The sequence below is a fragment of the Balaenoptera musculus genome, chromosome 1 (genome assembly GCF_009873245.2).
Source record: "Balaenoptera musculus isolate JJ_BM4_2016_0621 chromosome 1, mBalMus1.pri.v3, whole genome shotgun sequence".
Taxonomy (NCBI): domain Eukaryota; kingdom Metazoa; phylum Chordata; class Mammalia; order Artiodactyla; family Balaenopteridae; genus Balaenoptera; species Balaenoptera musculus.
In genome coordinates this window covers 183,635,675-183,649,503 of record NC_045785.1, presented here as the reverse complement: position 1 = coordinate 183,649,503, position 13,829 = coordinate 183,635,675, and the positions used below count along the sequence as shown (strand labels likewise).

Sequence of the window (13,829 nt, the reverse complement as noted above, 5' to 3'; positions counted from 1 at the left end):
TCCAAGTCCCCAGAACATGCTATAGTGTTAAAATATTGAGATTGCAAAAAAAAAAAAAAAAAAAAAAACAAACCACCAAAAAACACCCCATAAAACGACCAACAAAAGAGTGCAAATGTCTGGAGCGATGAAAGGAAACTCCATCAGGTTAGGAGTTAGGAGGCCAGGGGTCTCGTCTGCTCTCCCATTAACCAGCCGTGTGACCCTTGTCCTTGCTGGGCCTGAGTGTCCTCAACTATGAAATGCCAACCTTGTTGGTCTCTAATAGTCCCAGAGTCTGGTTCTGAGAACTGGCAGAGTCTGCTCCTCTGAGAAACAGGACTGGATGTGCCCCACCCTTTGCCCCAGCTCATCTGCTCCTGCCTGGGCCTCTGGGCCCCAGTGGTGCTGACCAGCAGATACGGTCTCCGAGGACCAGGAGGCTGGAGTGGCCAGAAGAGAACAGAGAACGACTGGCCAACGACTTTCTCGGGACCAGTTCTTCTTTTCCTTAAGCCCCTTGATGCTTTTTGTGTGTCAGACTGACTTTGTTTCATTCTATTGCAAGACCCTCTATATTCAATTTTCTTATCTTGTGATATGAGTGATCATAGATTATAAATAGTGTGATGAGATATATATATATACATATATAAAATCTGTTTTTTTAAATTAGAAGACTATTGCTGATATAGAATATAAGGTAAAATCATAAGGTAACACCACTGCTTTTTAAACATTTTTAGAACTTTCTTTTTGGAAGTGCCCACAGATCCTTTGCATATTTAAATAAAATATATAGTCAGTGGTGACCCATCTTTGTTATTTGAAGTTGATTTGATATTTGAAACTGAAGACGAATCTGAGGAGTGAGGCTCTCAAAGGGCTCAAACACAGGTCCTGACAACACAGAACTGGGGCTGGTTTTCTTAGATGGCCCCTAAAATGGCACTAACAACAATTATATTTTATAAAAAAAAATTTTTTTAGAGGTTCCAGAAACACTTCCGGCAATGGCAGCACAGCTGGACTCCTCCAGCTTAGCAACCGACACCTGCATTCGATTTGTCTGCGGTCCTCCCAGGGAGGATGGAGGCTCCTCTGAGTAGGGTCCGCGTGCCCTGTTCTCTCCCCCTGCCCTCTGCGCTGGTTTCTTGGGGGGAGGGCCACTGAACTCCCCTGGCTCAGCTGTGCCATCCCTGGGAAAATCCCATGGCACCGCTATTGCCTTGCCCCCTGCTCCCCTTCCCCTAAGTCCTGACTAGCGGTTCTGCCATCACGGCTGACGTGCTTGGCTCCAGCATCAATCCTTCCACCCATCCCCCTCCCTCCACCAAATCCCCGTCCCAGAGCCCCTCCTGAGCTGAGCGAGCCGGGACGTGCCCAGGCAGCTCCTGACCTGAGTCACTCTGAAATCCCGGCGGCAGAGAGAAGGAGCGAGGAGGGCTGGGCCTTGGGGTTCGGGAAAGGAAGGAATTCTCACCGGGCGTCAGAAAACAGTCACAAGGAGGGTATAGGGGCAGCTGGGAGCCGGTGAGGATCGAGCTAACGGCCCAGAAGCAATGCTCAACCCAGCCGCACACAGGTTCTCCCAAGAAGGCCCTCAGAATGAGTGCCCTGCAGGTTCTGGTTACAAATCTCCACATGTACTAACCCCTCACTGCCCATCTGATGACGCGTCCCGGTTAATTTAACACGTCAACCCCTGAGTGCAGGTGAAGCACGCGCAGATGAGAACACTGATACCCAGAGAAATCAGAGCTTGATCTGCAGTCACAGAGCCAGAGAGCAGCAGGCCCAGGGCGGGAACCCAAGCGCCAAGTTCTGACTGGGCAACGCAACATTGTAAAGACACATAACATCTGCGCGGTCAGCACGGTCCCGTCCAGGGACCTGCCCTCCTTGGGTCTCTCCTAATCCTTTTCACGGCATTATGAGGTCATCGTCTCAGATTCTGCCCGGTCATCAGTCTTTCTGTCAAAGCCCTTTACTCACACCTACGCCTGGTCTGCCAGCCTACTGGGCTCAGTTAACCGTATTTATCAGTTATCGGCACTGAGGGTATCAACTGACATCAAGAATCAGGAAACAGGGAGGGAAATAAATTCACAGCAAACCTAGTTAAACCTGTACCGTGCAAGAAAGACAAATCCTCCCAAATCAGCCCCAGTGAGAACTTAGGTAGGAGGGAATCAAGCGGATGACAAAGAACACCTAACTCATAAACCACCCACCTCTCTCTTGCCCGGGACCCCAACATCTGTGAGCAATGTGGACTCAAAGCAAAAGGTCCTAAAACCTGAGGCCCAAGCAGACGGAGCCCAGAGTCCCATGGAGAAGCAGCCTTTATCCCCAGCTGCACAGGCCTGAAGGGCCTCACAGAAGAATTTCCAGAACAATATAGGCTAATGTTGAAATTAGCAAAAATAAAGGAAAGTCACAGAATTTGCAGACTGGGAGAAAACCTGGGCGTCACCTAACCCAACACCCCGATTGTGGGGTAGAAGAAAACTCCTGCGTGGGCTTGTATGGTTGAACCAGGGCATCTGCCCTGGTGCTTGGTGGAGAGTTAGGGCTAAAGAAATATTTGTTCAGTAATGGGTGGATGGGCATAGTGGGATGAGATCACACAGAAAGACAGTGGCAGGGCCAGGATTAAAGGATCTAGGATCATCTCTACTCATGCTAATATTTTAAAAAAATTCTTAAGAATGATTATAATCAGGTTTTTTTTAATGCACATTATTTCGTTTAGTCCTGACAACAATCCCCAGAGGTAGACTTTGTTATATCCATTTTACATGTGGGGGAACTGAGACCCAGAGGTAGAAGAATCTCACCCAGGGTCACATGCTCAGCAGTAACACAGCTAGAATCTGAACGCGGGTTTGTCCAACTTACAAACTCAAGCCACATTCCCCCCTGGGCACACATCCTTGGTCATCAGCACATATTGAGGAGAGGGTCCCTTCGGGATTTTTCTAGAAACATCTAATCTATACATGACTGGACCATGAGAATTCAAACTTCTTTCAAATCTATGATCAAATCAGATATATTGGGAAATGGATTTTTTTAATATGATGTTTCCTTTATGCTTTTTCTAAAATGTTCTCATCTGAGACATTCAGAAATATCCAGTCAGACAGGAGGCTGCAGTAAGAGCCACGTGTGAAATGATGGCCAAGCAAACGGACCCGGTCAGAGCTGGGGGGGCCTCCCCTCGGGGACCGTTCCCACCCCGCATCACTGTCTCGGCAACCAGGACACGCCTTCTCCTCCACAAAGCCTGAACCGACACCCTGCGGGAAGCAGCTCCTTACCGGATAACCCCACGAGCCGTTCCCCGCCTGGAACTTCGAGTAGTAGCTGCTCCGGCTGGTGGTCCCGCAGCTGTTGTAATTGTCATCATACATGGAACCTTGAGGACAGGGGCAGGGGTTAGGCCATTCGCTCCCCCCAGCCCTCGTCCCCATGGTGTCCCCTCTGCATCTGGTGCCCTGCGGACCTCGGAGGAGACCGGGGCTGAGGCCTTGGAGGAGGCGGACGCAGAGCCAGGCTTCCGCTCGCCTTCCTCCCTCTCTCCACCCGCCCCTCCACAGCCACATGGCTGCAGGGTCAGCTCCGAGGGCCTCGGCCGACCCCTTCCTGGGGGTCTACCCCTGTGGCCAGGGGTGGGCTGACACCTACAGGTCAGGAGTCGGCCTGGAGGGCCTCAGGCCCCCGTCGTCCCGGTCCAGGGAATCACAACTCCGAGTTCTACAAGGATGACCTTCCCACTCAGGGACGACAGCCAGGAGCTCCGCATGCCAGGTCCAGAGCCTCAGGGCCGCAGGGCAGCTCCGGAGGGTCCCAGCCCAACGCCACGCGGGACTCTGGCTCCCGAGCCCAGCCTTCCGCCCCCTCCTGCATCTCCCAGGTGCCCCAGCTGCTGAAGGGGGAGCGGCCACCAACCTCAGAGGCCCGGTGAGGATTAATTAACTGTTTTCCCAGTGCTTGGGGGCCCACAGACGACAGGCTCCGGGGAGGACAGAGTGTCATTACTATTATTGAGGGTAAAGTGGCTTTGGATTTCACAAGGCAGCCTGGACGCTAGGCTCCTTCACCGGATGGCTGGGGAACCCGAAAAGGACAGCCCAATTCTGCCCGCTGTCCTGTTGCCCTTGAAGCACGGCTGACAGTGACCTGCCCGGGGCTTTGCTCACGCCGCGTCCCGTGCCGAGTCTGCCTTCCTTCCTCGGCCGCAGCCACTGAATCGCAACCGTCTGTAAACCCAAGTTCAAAACCTGTAACCGGGCCCCGCCCAAGAGGCTGTCCTGCTGTCCGTACCCCAGGTCACAACCTGCCTGGTGCCCCATTTCCTAGACTAGGAACCATGGCTCTATGGCCTGGGCATCCGGAGCAAGGGTGGTCCTACACTCTTACTAAGTGATGGCCCCTGGGGAAAGTCGATCCAGGGAGAGGGGATTGACCCCAGCATCAGGGCAAGGGTCTGGCCGGGATCCCACCTGGCTCAATTCACCCCTCCCCATCGGCTGTGCCCCCTCAGACTCCCAAGCCTTTGGGGGTGGGCGCTGGAGCATCTGAGCTGGGGGGAGAAGACAGAGCAGAGGGGCAGCTTTGGGTTGTGGCAGATGTCCCTGCCTGGTGCCACCTCCTCTGTCCAGAGCCAGGTGACCCCCAACAGCTCACAGGAGGGGCGGTGCCCCTGATTCTCCATGCCCCCCATCACGGAGGATCAACTGGCCACTGGGGCTGCCAGCTGTGGCAGAGACCCCCTGCCCTGGGCGCCTAGTGGTGTTGGAATTGGTCCTGGCTCTGGCATTTGGGCAAGGCACTTGCCTTCTCTGGGCCTCGGCTTCCTCTTCTATAGAAAGAGGGGTTTGGCCTCTCTGTAACCCAAGGTCCCGTGGTTGTGTGATTATAGTGACTCGTGCCTGATGGCATTCAGGGAAGCCTGACCTCTCTTCTCTAGAGACAGGGTTCAGCAAGGAAGAAGTTTGGGCATCAAAGGCTACATCACCACCTCCTTTGCTGCCCCCAGAGGTGTCCCCACCCCAGAAAGCTCCAGGCCCAGGCCTGGCTCCAGAAGGGACACCCCTGAGGCTCTGAATTACTCCAAGCTCCCTGCTGAATGCAGGCAGCTCGTGCCTCTTCCTTTCTCCGGAAGCTCTGGAAAAGCTGCCTTCGTCAGGAGGAGTCTGGAGGCAACCTCATGGGCGTGGACCCCCAGAACTCGCTCTCACCGAGAAAGGGGGCTGCAGCCAGGAACCCCGGTGGCCGACAGCCAGTGTCCCGTCCATCTCCCCTCCGTCCAGCCCACTTCTGACACCCCTTCCAGGGCAGGGCAGGGCAGGGTTCACTTGGGCAGGGATTTCTCACCCAAGGGCAAGCGTGGGTCAGCCAGCTGCTTTGGATGGAAAATCTGGGGTGGTGACAGACACAGAGTTCTGGGAGAGGCGTCCCCAGGAGGCTGCGTGGAGGGCAGGCTCCCACGGGGCCTCCGCCCTGCTCGGGAGGGAGTCTGTCAGCAGTGATGTCACTCGCCCTCTTGGTCATCAGGTGACGCATATCCTCCCCCACACCCTGCACCTGCCCACCTCCCTCTCATTCTCCTTTGTGTGACAGGTGGGGAGTTCTCTGCCGTGGAGGCAGATGACCTCTGGAGTACCCCATCATTCCAAGGCCAGTCCCTGTGACCCAGGGGGGATGGTGGTGATGACAGGTGTGGGTTGTAACTCTCACTTCTGGTTGGGCCAAGGCCTCCAGGCCCTTCCAGGCAGCTCCTGAAGGCATCTCCCCAAGATCACCTGCAACTGGGGGTCAGACTGCCTGACTCCCACCGTGAGCTGTTTGGTTTGGCCTCCTTGTGAGAATGAGGCTGCCATCACACCAGCCAGCACTGCTTCTCTGGCAGGAGGCAGCTGCCCTTGGGCCGAGGTTTCAAGGGTGGGGAGTCCAGAGACCTTACACACTTGCAGTCACACCTTGCAGTGTGCCAGATACCCAGAGGGGTGCAGGCGGGAGGCGAGCCGTTCGTGAGACTGTTGCTCCCACAGCAGAAGTGAGCGCTCCCTCTCCTGACCCTGGGGGGTCTGGTTGGGAAGTACCACCCTCTGAAAGTCAAGTTCAGCAGGAAGAACATGGAGCTTCTCACTGAGAGTGACGGGACAGCTCTGATGGCCTGCACTTCTCCACTGGCCCCTTGACCTCTCTGGACGTCACTTCTAGGAAGCCTTTCCTGATGACCCCCACCTGGTCCCCGCGCCCCAGGCTGCCTGTCCTCTCAGTGCAGGGTACGGTGAGGTACGGTCCCCCTGCCCGGCTCTGGTGCCTTGAGGCTCAGTGTCCCCATAACCGCAGCAGGGGACTGGGGTCCTTGACTCCACTCAGCCAGGCCCCCCCCTCCCACCCAAAGTGGTCCCTGGCGGGTCGGTGAACCGGGGAGAGACTGGAGCCAGAACGCCCAAGGCTATATTCTCAGGGAGGATTCTTGGCCCAGGGGTGGGAAGGGAGGGGGGTCCCAGCACCAGCTTGCCCCACAGTCACCCCACCTCCCGGGGAGCACTGCGCCCGCTGTTGTCGCTGGAAGGGCCCATGGGCCTTTCCGTGTGGCCCAACTGCGTGTCTGCCTCGAGGCATCTGCCCTCCCACAGAAGCCCGGGGTCAGAGAGCAAAGGGCTGCCTTCCCCGTGCACCAGCATCGCTCCCTACGCTGCGAGCCTCGCTCCGGGTGACAAGCCATCTCAGAAAACCCACCCTGCACACGGCAGCACCCCGGCGCCCCTTCCCTTTGGCCTTGCACGGCGGCCTGACTCTCCCTGTGTCACTGGGCGGCCCTTTGTCAGGACCCCCGGGACTCCTTCCCCACTGGGACAGGTGAACCTTTGCAGGGATGACTCATCCTTCCACCTCCCAGCTTTCCATGGGTCACACCCACCACGCCTGAAACATTCCTGCTCCCCTTCTCAGCCAAGCCTCTCCCTGGAGCCCAAACCCTGCACCAACCCAGCTCCTCCTGGAGAAGACCCACCCCACCGCGGCGCCCCAGCTCTCCCTCGGAGCCGTGTCAGCGCTCGGTCTACCTGCTCGACACACTCTGTGCTGTACATTCTCTGTGCGTGTCTGCTGGGGGCGCTCTCCACCCACCCCGGCCCAGGACCAGACTCCACCTGGACAAGGCCCTCGAGGCACTGCCCAGCCTGGCCGAAGGGCTGCCCCAGGGGCAGAGGTTGTCCGAAACGCCTCTCCTCCACCCCAGTCTCCCCACGCCCCCGCCCCTCCTAGCCACAGGCCCGCGCACAGAGCGGTATCTGTGAACCTGCCTCTCACAAGGCTCCTGCCTCTTCTAGCTGCTTCTGCACTTACATCTGTTCCTTCGCACAAAAAGCTTCAGAAAGGAAGCCCACTGTCCCTCGGCCTCAGAAACGCCTTGACTTCACCCCCTAAATCCCTCCCATCCAGGGTGCCCAGCAGGGCGAGGTCCACAGCAAGAGGAATTTAAGTTAGACAAGAAGAAGAACTGTCGGAAGAAGGCATGGAGATGTCTGGGCCCCCGGACTGCCCCGCAGCCCAGCTCCTGCCCCTCGAACATCGCAGGGGATGTTCTGCCCTCCACCCAGGCCAGCGGGGCGCTCGTGCACACGCCGCCCTTTCCTGGACGGGAGGAGTTCAGCTCAACCCCACCTGACACTCTGGCGCAGTCTCTGCCCTTTCCTGGGCACGTGTACAGAACAGAAACACCAAAGCACACTGGGGTGTGTTCAAACCCAGCTCTGCTGGAATCCTGCTTCTCCTTCTGATGATCTGTGTGTGGCCACCACTAAGCCTAAGTGTTGGACTGAGGGTGGGAGCATGCTGGGGCCTGGGCTCAGCCCCCCGAGGGGGGCCCAGGGTAAAACATCGGCAGCAGCAACTGCCACATTAGATGTCCATCCCTGTGTGTGTGTGTGTGTGTGTGTGTGTGTGTGTGTGTGTGTGTAGAGATGTGTGCCTGTGATGGGGGTGGTCCCCACAGTGGGTCTCTGTGTGAGGGAGGGTGAGGACGAGAACAAGGATTCTTGAACTTTGCTGCATATCAGAATCGCCTGGGAGTCTTTAAAAGTCCACATGCCCACGTTGTCCCCATACTAACTAAACCAGAACCTCTGGGGGCCGGACCCAGGTGCTTGCATTCTTTACAATTCCCAGACTATTCCGATGTGTAACCATGCTTAAGAACAGTGCTTTGGGGGATATTTTTTGGTGATTTGATGCTTCCTGGAAGGAAACCCTGAGGGCTGTGTCTTGAGGGGAGGAGCTTTTTTGCAGCTGCAGACGGTTTGGGGAAACGGTCTGCAGAGGCAGTGAGTTATACATCTATTTCCAGTGAAATATCTGGAGATGATCTCACCCCACCTCTTACAGTTGCACAGACCCAGAGAGGGGCAGATACTTGCCCAAGATCACACACCAGTTGGCAACAGATCGGAGAGAACTCAAGCCTCCTGACACCAGCTGGACTCCTGCCGCCGCACAAGCTGCGAGTCGGGCTGTGTGTGAATGCGTGTGTGCGTGAGGACACGCGTGTGTGTGTGCACAGCGGTGGGTATACGTGTGCATACGTGCGTGCCTGTGTGGTGTGTGCTTACAAAGAACCTCACATGAGGCTACCTTCCATGGAAAACAGTCCTCCATTTTGTTTGTTCAAACATCACATAAATTCTACGGGTCACACCCTATCGCAGAAGTAGCTCCCAGAGTTTTAAACCTAGAACAAGTGGCTTATTGATATTTACAATTCCGTGTGTGGGGAGAGGAATTTCTTTTGTTTTGTTTATTTGTTTTCTAATCTCTGTCAATGAGCTTAGCAAAGGAGCAGGATCCAGGGGGAACACCCTGGAATACTCGGCATTTTTGCATGTGTTGTAACAGGCCGGTGGAAATTCTGGCTAAGCCCTCAGCTCCCAGACGAGAGGCACTGTGAAGAAATGAGAACTGGTCCGCTTGAAGTTAACGAAGATGTTTCCCTGCTGGGGCAGGCCTAAGCACAGACGTCACGTACCTCCTCCCGTCTCAGCTTTGGTCCCGAGGAAATAACCCCAGAAGAGACACCTGTGCCCAGCCTGCGGTCAGGGCAGGACCCTTCCAGGAGAGTAGAGAGAGCAGAACCTCCCCGGGGGGAGGCTCACGCCGAGACACAGCCCCCCACGAATCCAGGGAGCCGGCCAGCGGGGCCCTAAGACGGGGTCTTGGCTCCCCTGGGCACAAGCCTGCCCCCAGGAGGGCCCCGGGGAGCAGGACACCTGCCCAGCGCACCCCACCCCCACCTCTGACCATCACAGGTGGGAAATGGTGCTTCTGAGAAGAGTGGAGACAGAACCCTCGGGCCCAAGGCTGATGCTGGCTCACGGGGCAGTGGGCAGAGCGCGTGGGTTAGGACTCCCTGGAGTGATGTGCAGAAGGCAGCCGGTTCCACCGAGCTGTGTGTGTGTGTGTGTGTGTGTGCGTGTGTGTGTGCGCGCGCGCGTGTGGCAGCGGCAGCTTTGGACTTGGATCAGAGGAGATTTGGGTTCAGCTTTAGGAAGAGATTCCAAGCGGAGTAGAAAGGACATGAATATGGCAGCGTCTCCTCTCGGGCCAGACGACAGTGCACCAGTCCCCCGCCCCACGGTCCGCCCCGCAGGGACTACCCGCCGGCCACAAGGAGGTCGTGTTTCCCAGCCCCGATCTCCGGCTGGGCAGCCACGTCCCCACGTTCCTCCCGCTTCCCACATGGTCTTACCCCGCTGCCCACGGGGACCCTCAGGAAGCGTGGGCAGCAATGCTCAGGGGCCCCATTCGGGAAAAGATGGGTGGGCAGGTCCCAAGCAGCCTCCTCCTGCAGGGTCTCCGGCCCCCGAGAACCCCTCCCTAACCGGGACTGCCTGACAGGGTGGGCCATGTGTCTGGGCCCGTGTTCTGGGGAGGGCACGGCAGAGACGGGCGTTCATGCCAGGCTTCTCCCACGGGGTCCCACACCCAGCCCTTGGAGGCTCAAGGCCCCTCCCTGACAGGATGGAAGGCAGCCCTATGGGGCCGGCTCCGAACAAAAGGCACTCCTACTGCCAGGACCTTGGGTGGCTGATTCCTGACTGTCCTCCGCGGGCTACAGGGAGAGGCAGCTCCTCTGCGGGCAGTGGGGCGCGCCTGGCCTTCTGCAGGGCGGGGGCCCAGGAGGATCAAAGACCCCAGAGAAACCTGCTCTTCTCTCTCAGGCAAGTGAAAGAGAATTCGAGTCTGTCCGGGGGGCCAGGGGGATGGCCTGGGGTGTGGTCCTTCCACAGCCGCCAATCACCCCTCCCGGGAACCAGAGCAGACACATGGAGTGAAATCAACAGGACAAAGAGGGACCAAAGCGGGGAGAGGCAGTCACAAAGCAAACCGGGGGACGCTGGGGCAGCGCTGGCGAGGAGACAAAGCCAGATCAACCAGAAAACCAGATCAACCAGCTGCAGGTGGCCTGACGGCCTCTCCCAGCTACAGTGCCGCTGGGGAAACTGGTCAGAGCAAAGGGTAGCGGGGACACGCCTACAGGGCCAGCCCTCGGGGAGGGACACGCTAGCCACCAGAGTCCACCCCTGCCTGCTGCCGCCCCCGGAGGACCTTGGGATGCAGAAGTGGAGAGAAGAGGGGTGGATGTCACCCACAAAGAGAGAGGCCAGGCCACAGTGCTCAGCCAGCGCCCCATCGGGGGGCACCGGGGCTGGTCTGAGACTTTTCTGGAGCTGTGAGCCCCAAGCTCAGGCCAGGGACGGAGCGGCTGTGGGATGGGGACAGGTGAGGCTTCAGCGAGGGAGAGAGGAGGTGGGCTTGAGCTGTGACTGGGCTGTGGTCAGAAGGAGGGGCACTTTGTCTCCCAAACCTACTTCCAAAAAAGGCTGGAAGCAGCTACCAAGGCACCAAACAAAAGGGAAGGAGGCAAGCGCTCTGGAGGCTGTGGCCTTGAGCGGGGGTCTGGCAGGAGAGGAGTAGGGGGCCCAGGCCAGGGCAAGGGGCACAGCCGCACAGGCCTTTGGGTTTGGGGTGCAGGGGAGTCCTCGGCCAGCCATTTTCTCCCCCTCAGCTCTACAGTGGCCACTTGGGCGGGGGCACAGAGGTTGAAATCGTGAGCTGGTGTGTGTGTGTGTGTGTGTGCGTGTGTGTGTGCGTGTGTGTGTGCGTGCGTGTGTGTGTGTGCGCGCGTGTGTGTGTGTGTGTGTGCGCGCGCGCGTGGGAGAATGGGTGAGGATTCATTTCCTTTGTCCCCCCCTCTTTACTAACCCCATTCTCCCCGCTCTCTCATGAACACCTGACTTGATCAATATATCTCTTTTTTTCAATAAATAAATCTTGGTTGAACCGTACTGGTTTGCAGTCTGCAGCGTCTTTATTAGCATTTAACTAAATTTAGCTAAATAAATAAATAGAAGGTGCCCTGATTTGTGTGTAATTCTCACTGGGAATGCTCTGTATGAAAGCGTTTGGTCTAAAAATCCTCCACACAGGGCCCTGTCAGGTATCATACCTTCCTCCTTGCGTTTCAGGGGTCCCACCCCTTTCTCCTGGCCGCCCCCAGGTGGGGGACCTTACCGTGAAGAGGAGAGGGCTGGCCAGGCCGGCACCTAGATGGACAAGTGCCCACCACGAGGGGCCAGCAAGGCGGGGGTCGGGGGCGGGGGATTCCCAACCTTGTCCACCGAATTCCCTACTTCGGGGCACTTGTTTCCAGGCAAGCTGCGTGGGGCAGGGCAAATCCCGTGGGAAAGTGGGTTTCTCTCAGCCACGGGAAAGAGGGCATCCTGGACCCCTTCCCGGCCTCAGTCCCCAGGGTCCGCACTGGCCCGGGGCGACCTTGGAACCACACATGCCTCTTCCAGGTGTGAGGCTCCCGCTACCACGCCGCGCAGTCACAAGGGCTTGTCCGCTCCCTGCGCCACCTCCCCGGCCGCCCGCCCCTCCGTGACTCCCTGCCTGCCCGGCAACCACGCACCGCCCTCCCCCCAGACCCCCCCAGCCACTGGGATCCCGCAGCTAAGTCCGGGCAGGATGGGGCGGGGTGAGGGAGGCGCACGACCCCGGGCGACCGGGTAAGACAGGACGCGGACGGAGACAGTTCCCCGGCGCAGGCCGCGGAAGAGAAAGCCTTGGGCCCCGAGAACGGCCCTGACTGCGTCTCCCACCACTCCGCCACCCCCCAACACCGTGAGCACGCCGCCGAGCGGCTCGGGCCGCGGCTGCACAGTAGCCCCGGCGGCGGGAGGGAGCGCTGCTGGGGTCTGCGCGCGCCCCGCACCCCGCCGCCCGGGAGGGGCGCACGGCCACGCGCGCATCCGGCCTTTACCTCGGTTGGAGTGGCTCAGGGTGGACGACTGGGAAGACTTGGGCTTCTGCCGCTTGACGGTCATCATCACCTGCTCCTGCACGCGCTGCCAGCCCGACGTGCCGGTCTTTATCTTCTGGTCCGACGGCAGAGCCAGCGTCGAGTTGTCCTGGAACTGGAAGCATTCGTAGGCCAGGGCGGTCTTGAGCGGTGAGTGGTTCATGGCGGCGCGGGGCGCGGGCCCGGAGAGCGAGCGGCCAAATGCGAGGTGCGGGGTGTGCGGGGTGTGCGGGGTGCGCGGGGTGCGCGGCGTGCTGGGCGGCAGCGGGAGGGGGCTCTTCCCGTGCTCAGCGGCTCCCTGAGCCATCGAGCGACGGTACACGCGCGTGACGGTTCCCGGCTGCTGCTCCCGCCTGCTGCTCCCGGCGCGTCCTGGTCCAGGCACTGGCGGGCCCGCCCTCCGCCGGACTGGATATACCGCCCCGCCCGGCGCCGCCCCCTCCCCGCCGCGGCCGCTCCAGCGGAGCCCCGGGCGCTGAGCTGCGGGCCGGGCGCTCTGGGGGCAGGGCTTCAAGTCCCGAGCCTGGACCGTGCTCTCTCTTCCTTTGTCCCCCTTCCCTCTCCCCGCGACCTGCCGAGGTGAGGCCTCCGCCCGGGGAGCCGCCCTCTGTCCCGGTCCTGCGCGCTCAGGGATAGAGTGCGTGCTCAGCTCGGGACTGAGAGAGACTTCTCTCTAGGAAAAAGGAGTCTTTCTCGACTGGGCCCCCTGCACAGCCAGATGCCCATCTGCCTCCGTGCAGAGGTCACTGCGGAGGCCAGCCCTGTGGATGGGGGCTCCCAGGTTGACGGCAAGGAGCACAGCCCGGTCCAAAGGCTCTGCTCTAAGACAGCTTCCAACCTGCGGGGAGGGGGTGAGGGCCTGAAGCCCACACCAGGATGAGACTTGAGATGCAAAACCACAAAGTAGTAACCAACCCCCCAGGGCATGGGCATGCCAGGGGAAACACCAGGTAAACAGTGGATGTCTCTGAAACTCCAGACTTAGCCCCTAAAATGGGTGCCTGGTACATCTTAGGGGCTCAATAAAAATGTTTTAATGGATGAATAAATGAAGACTAGCTAATTTAAGGTAAATTAAGTCTAATTTGAATCCTACCCAGATCCTTACTGAAAAACCGTAAGGTAGCCTACCCCTTAAAACTACCCGGTTGTGGACTTATTATCCTAGGACGTTGTGTGCACTCTCCCATACTCCCTGGGGCGTGTGTAGTGATGCTTCATTCTTGTAGCATTGTCCTCAGGCCCCAAGGTAGCTGGCGCCAGGGAATCTGGTGTGTAACAGGAACTGAATACTTTAAAGCTATGTTGATGGAAATCTTTCTAAGGGCAGCACACCCCTGCCTTTCCCCCTTTAGCAAAAGACCCTGAGCACATTTATGCACTTCTTGACGACTCGGGGTTCCCATGCTGGACATTCAGTGCTGAACTGGCAGTGCAGTCCGGTCCCCTTCTTTGTGTTCTGGGTTCCTCC

At 58.4% G+C, this 13,829-nt stretch overlaps 1 protein-coding gene across 2 annotated transcripts in view; it reads right to left on the bottom strand.

The window, feature by feature from the left end:
• PKP1 (plakophilin 1) overlaps nucleotides 1–12,875 on the bottom strand; it is a 41,795-nt gene extending 28,920 nt beyond the window's left edge. Inside the window, exons 1-2 of one of the 2 annotated variants that reach the window (XM_036840483.1) lie at nucleotides 12,320–12,875; nucleotides 3,303–3,400 (exon numbers count right to left, since the gene is read on the bottom strand). In XM_036840483.1, coding sequence (XP_036696378.1) covers nucleotides 3,303–3,400; nucleotides 12,320–12,665 — 444 coding nt within the window. In that variant the 5' untranslated portion in view covers nucleotides 12,666–12,875. The remainder of the gene's footprint in view (nucleotides 1–3,302; nucleotides 3,401–12,319) is intronic. The other variant, XM_036840430.1, reaches the window with a different exon arrangement.
• Nucleotides 12,876–13,829: the final 954 nt, after the last annotated feature.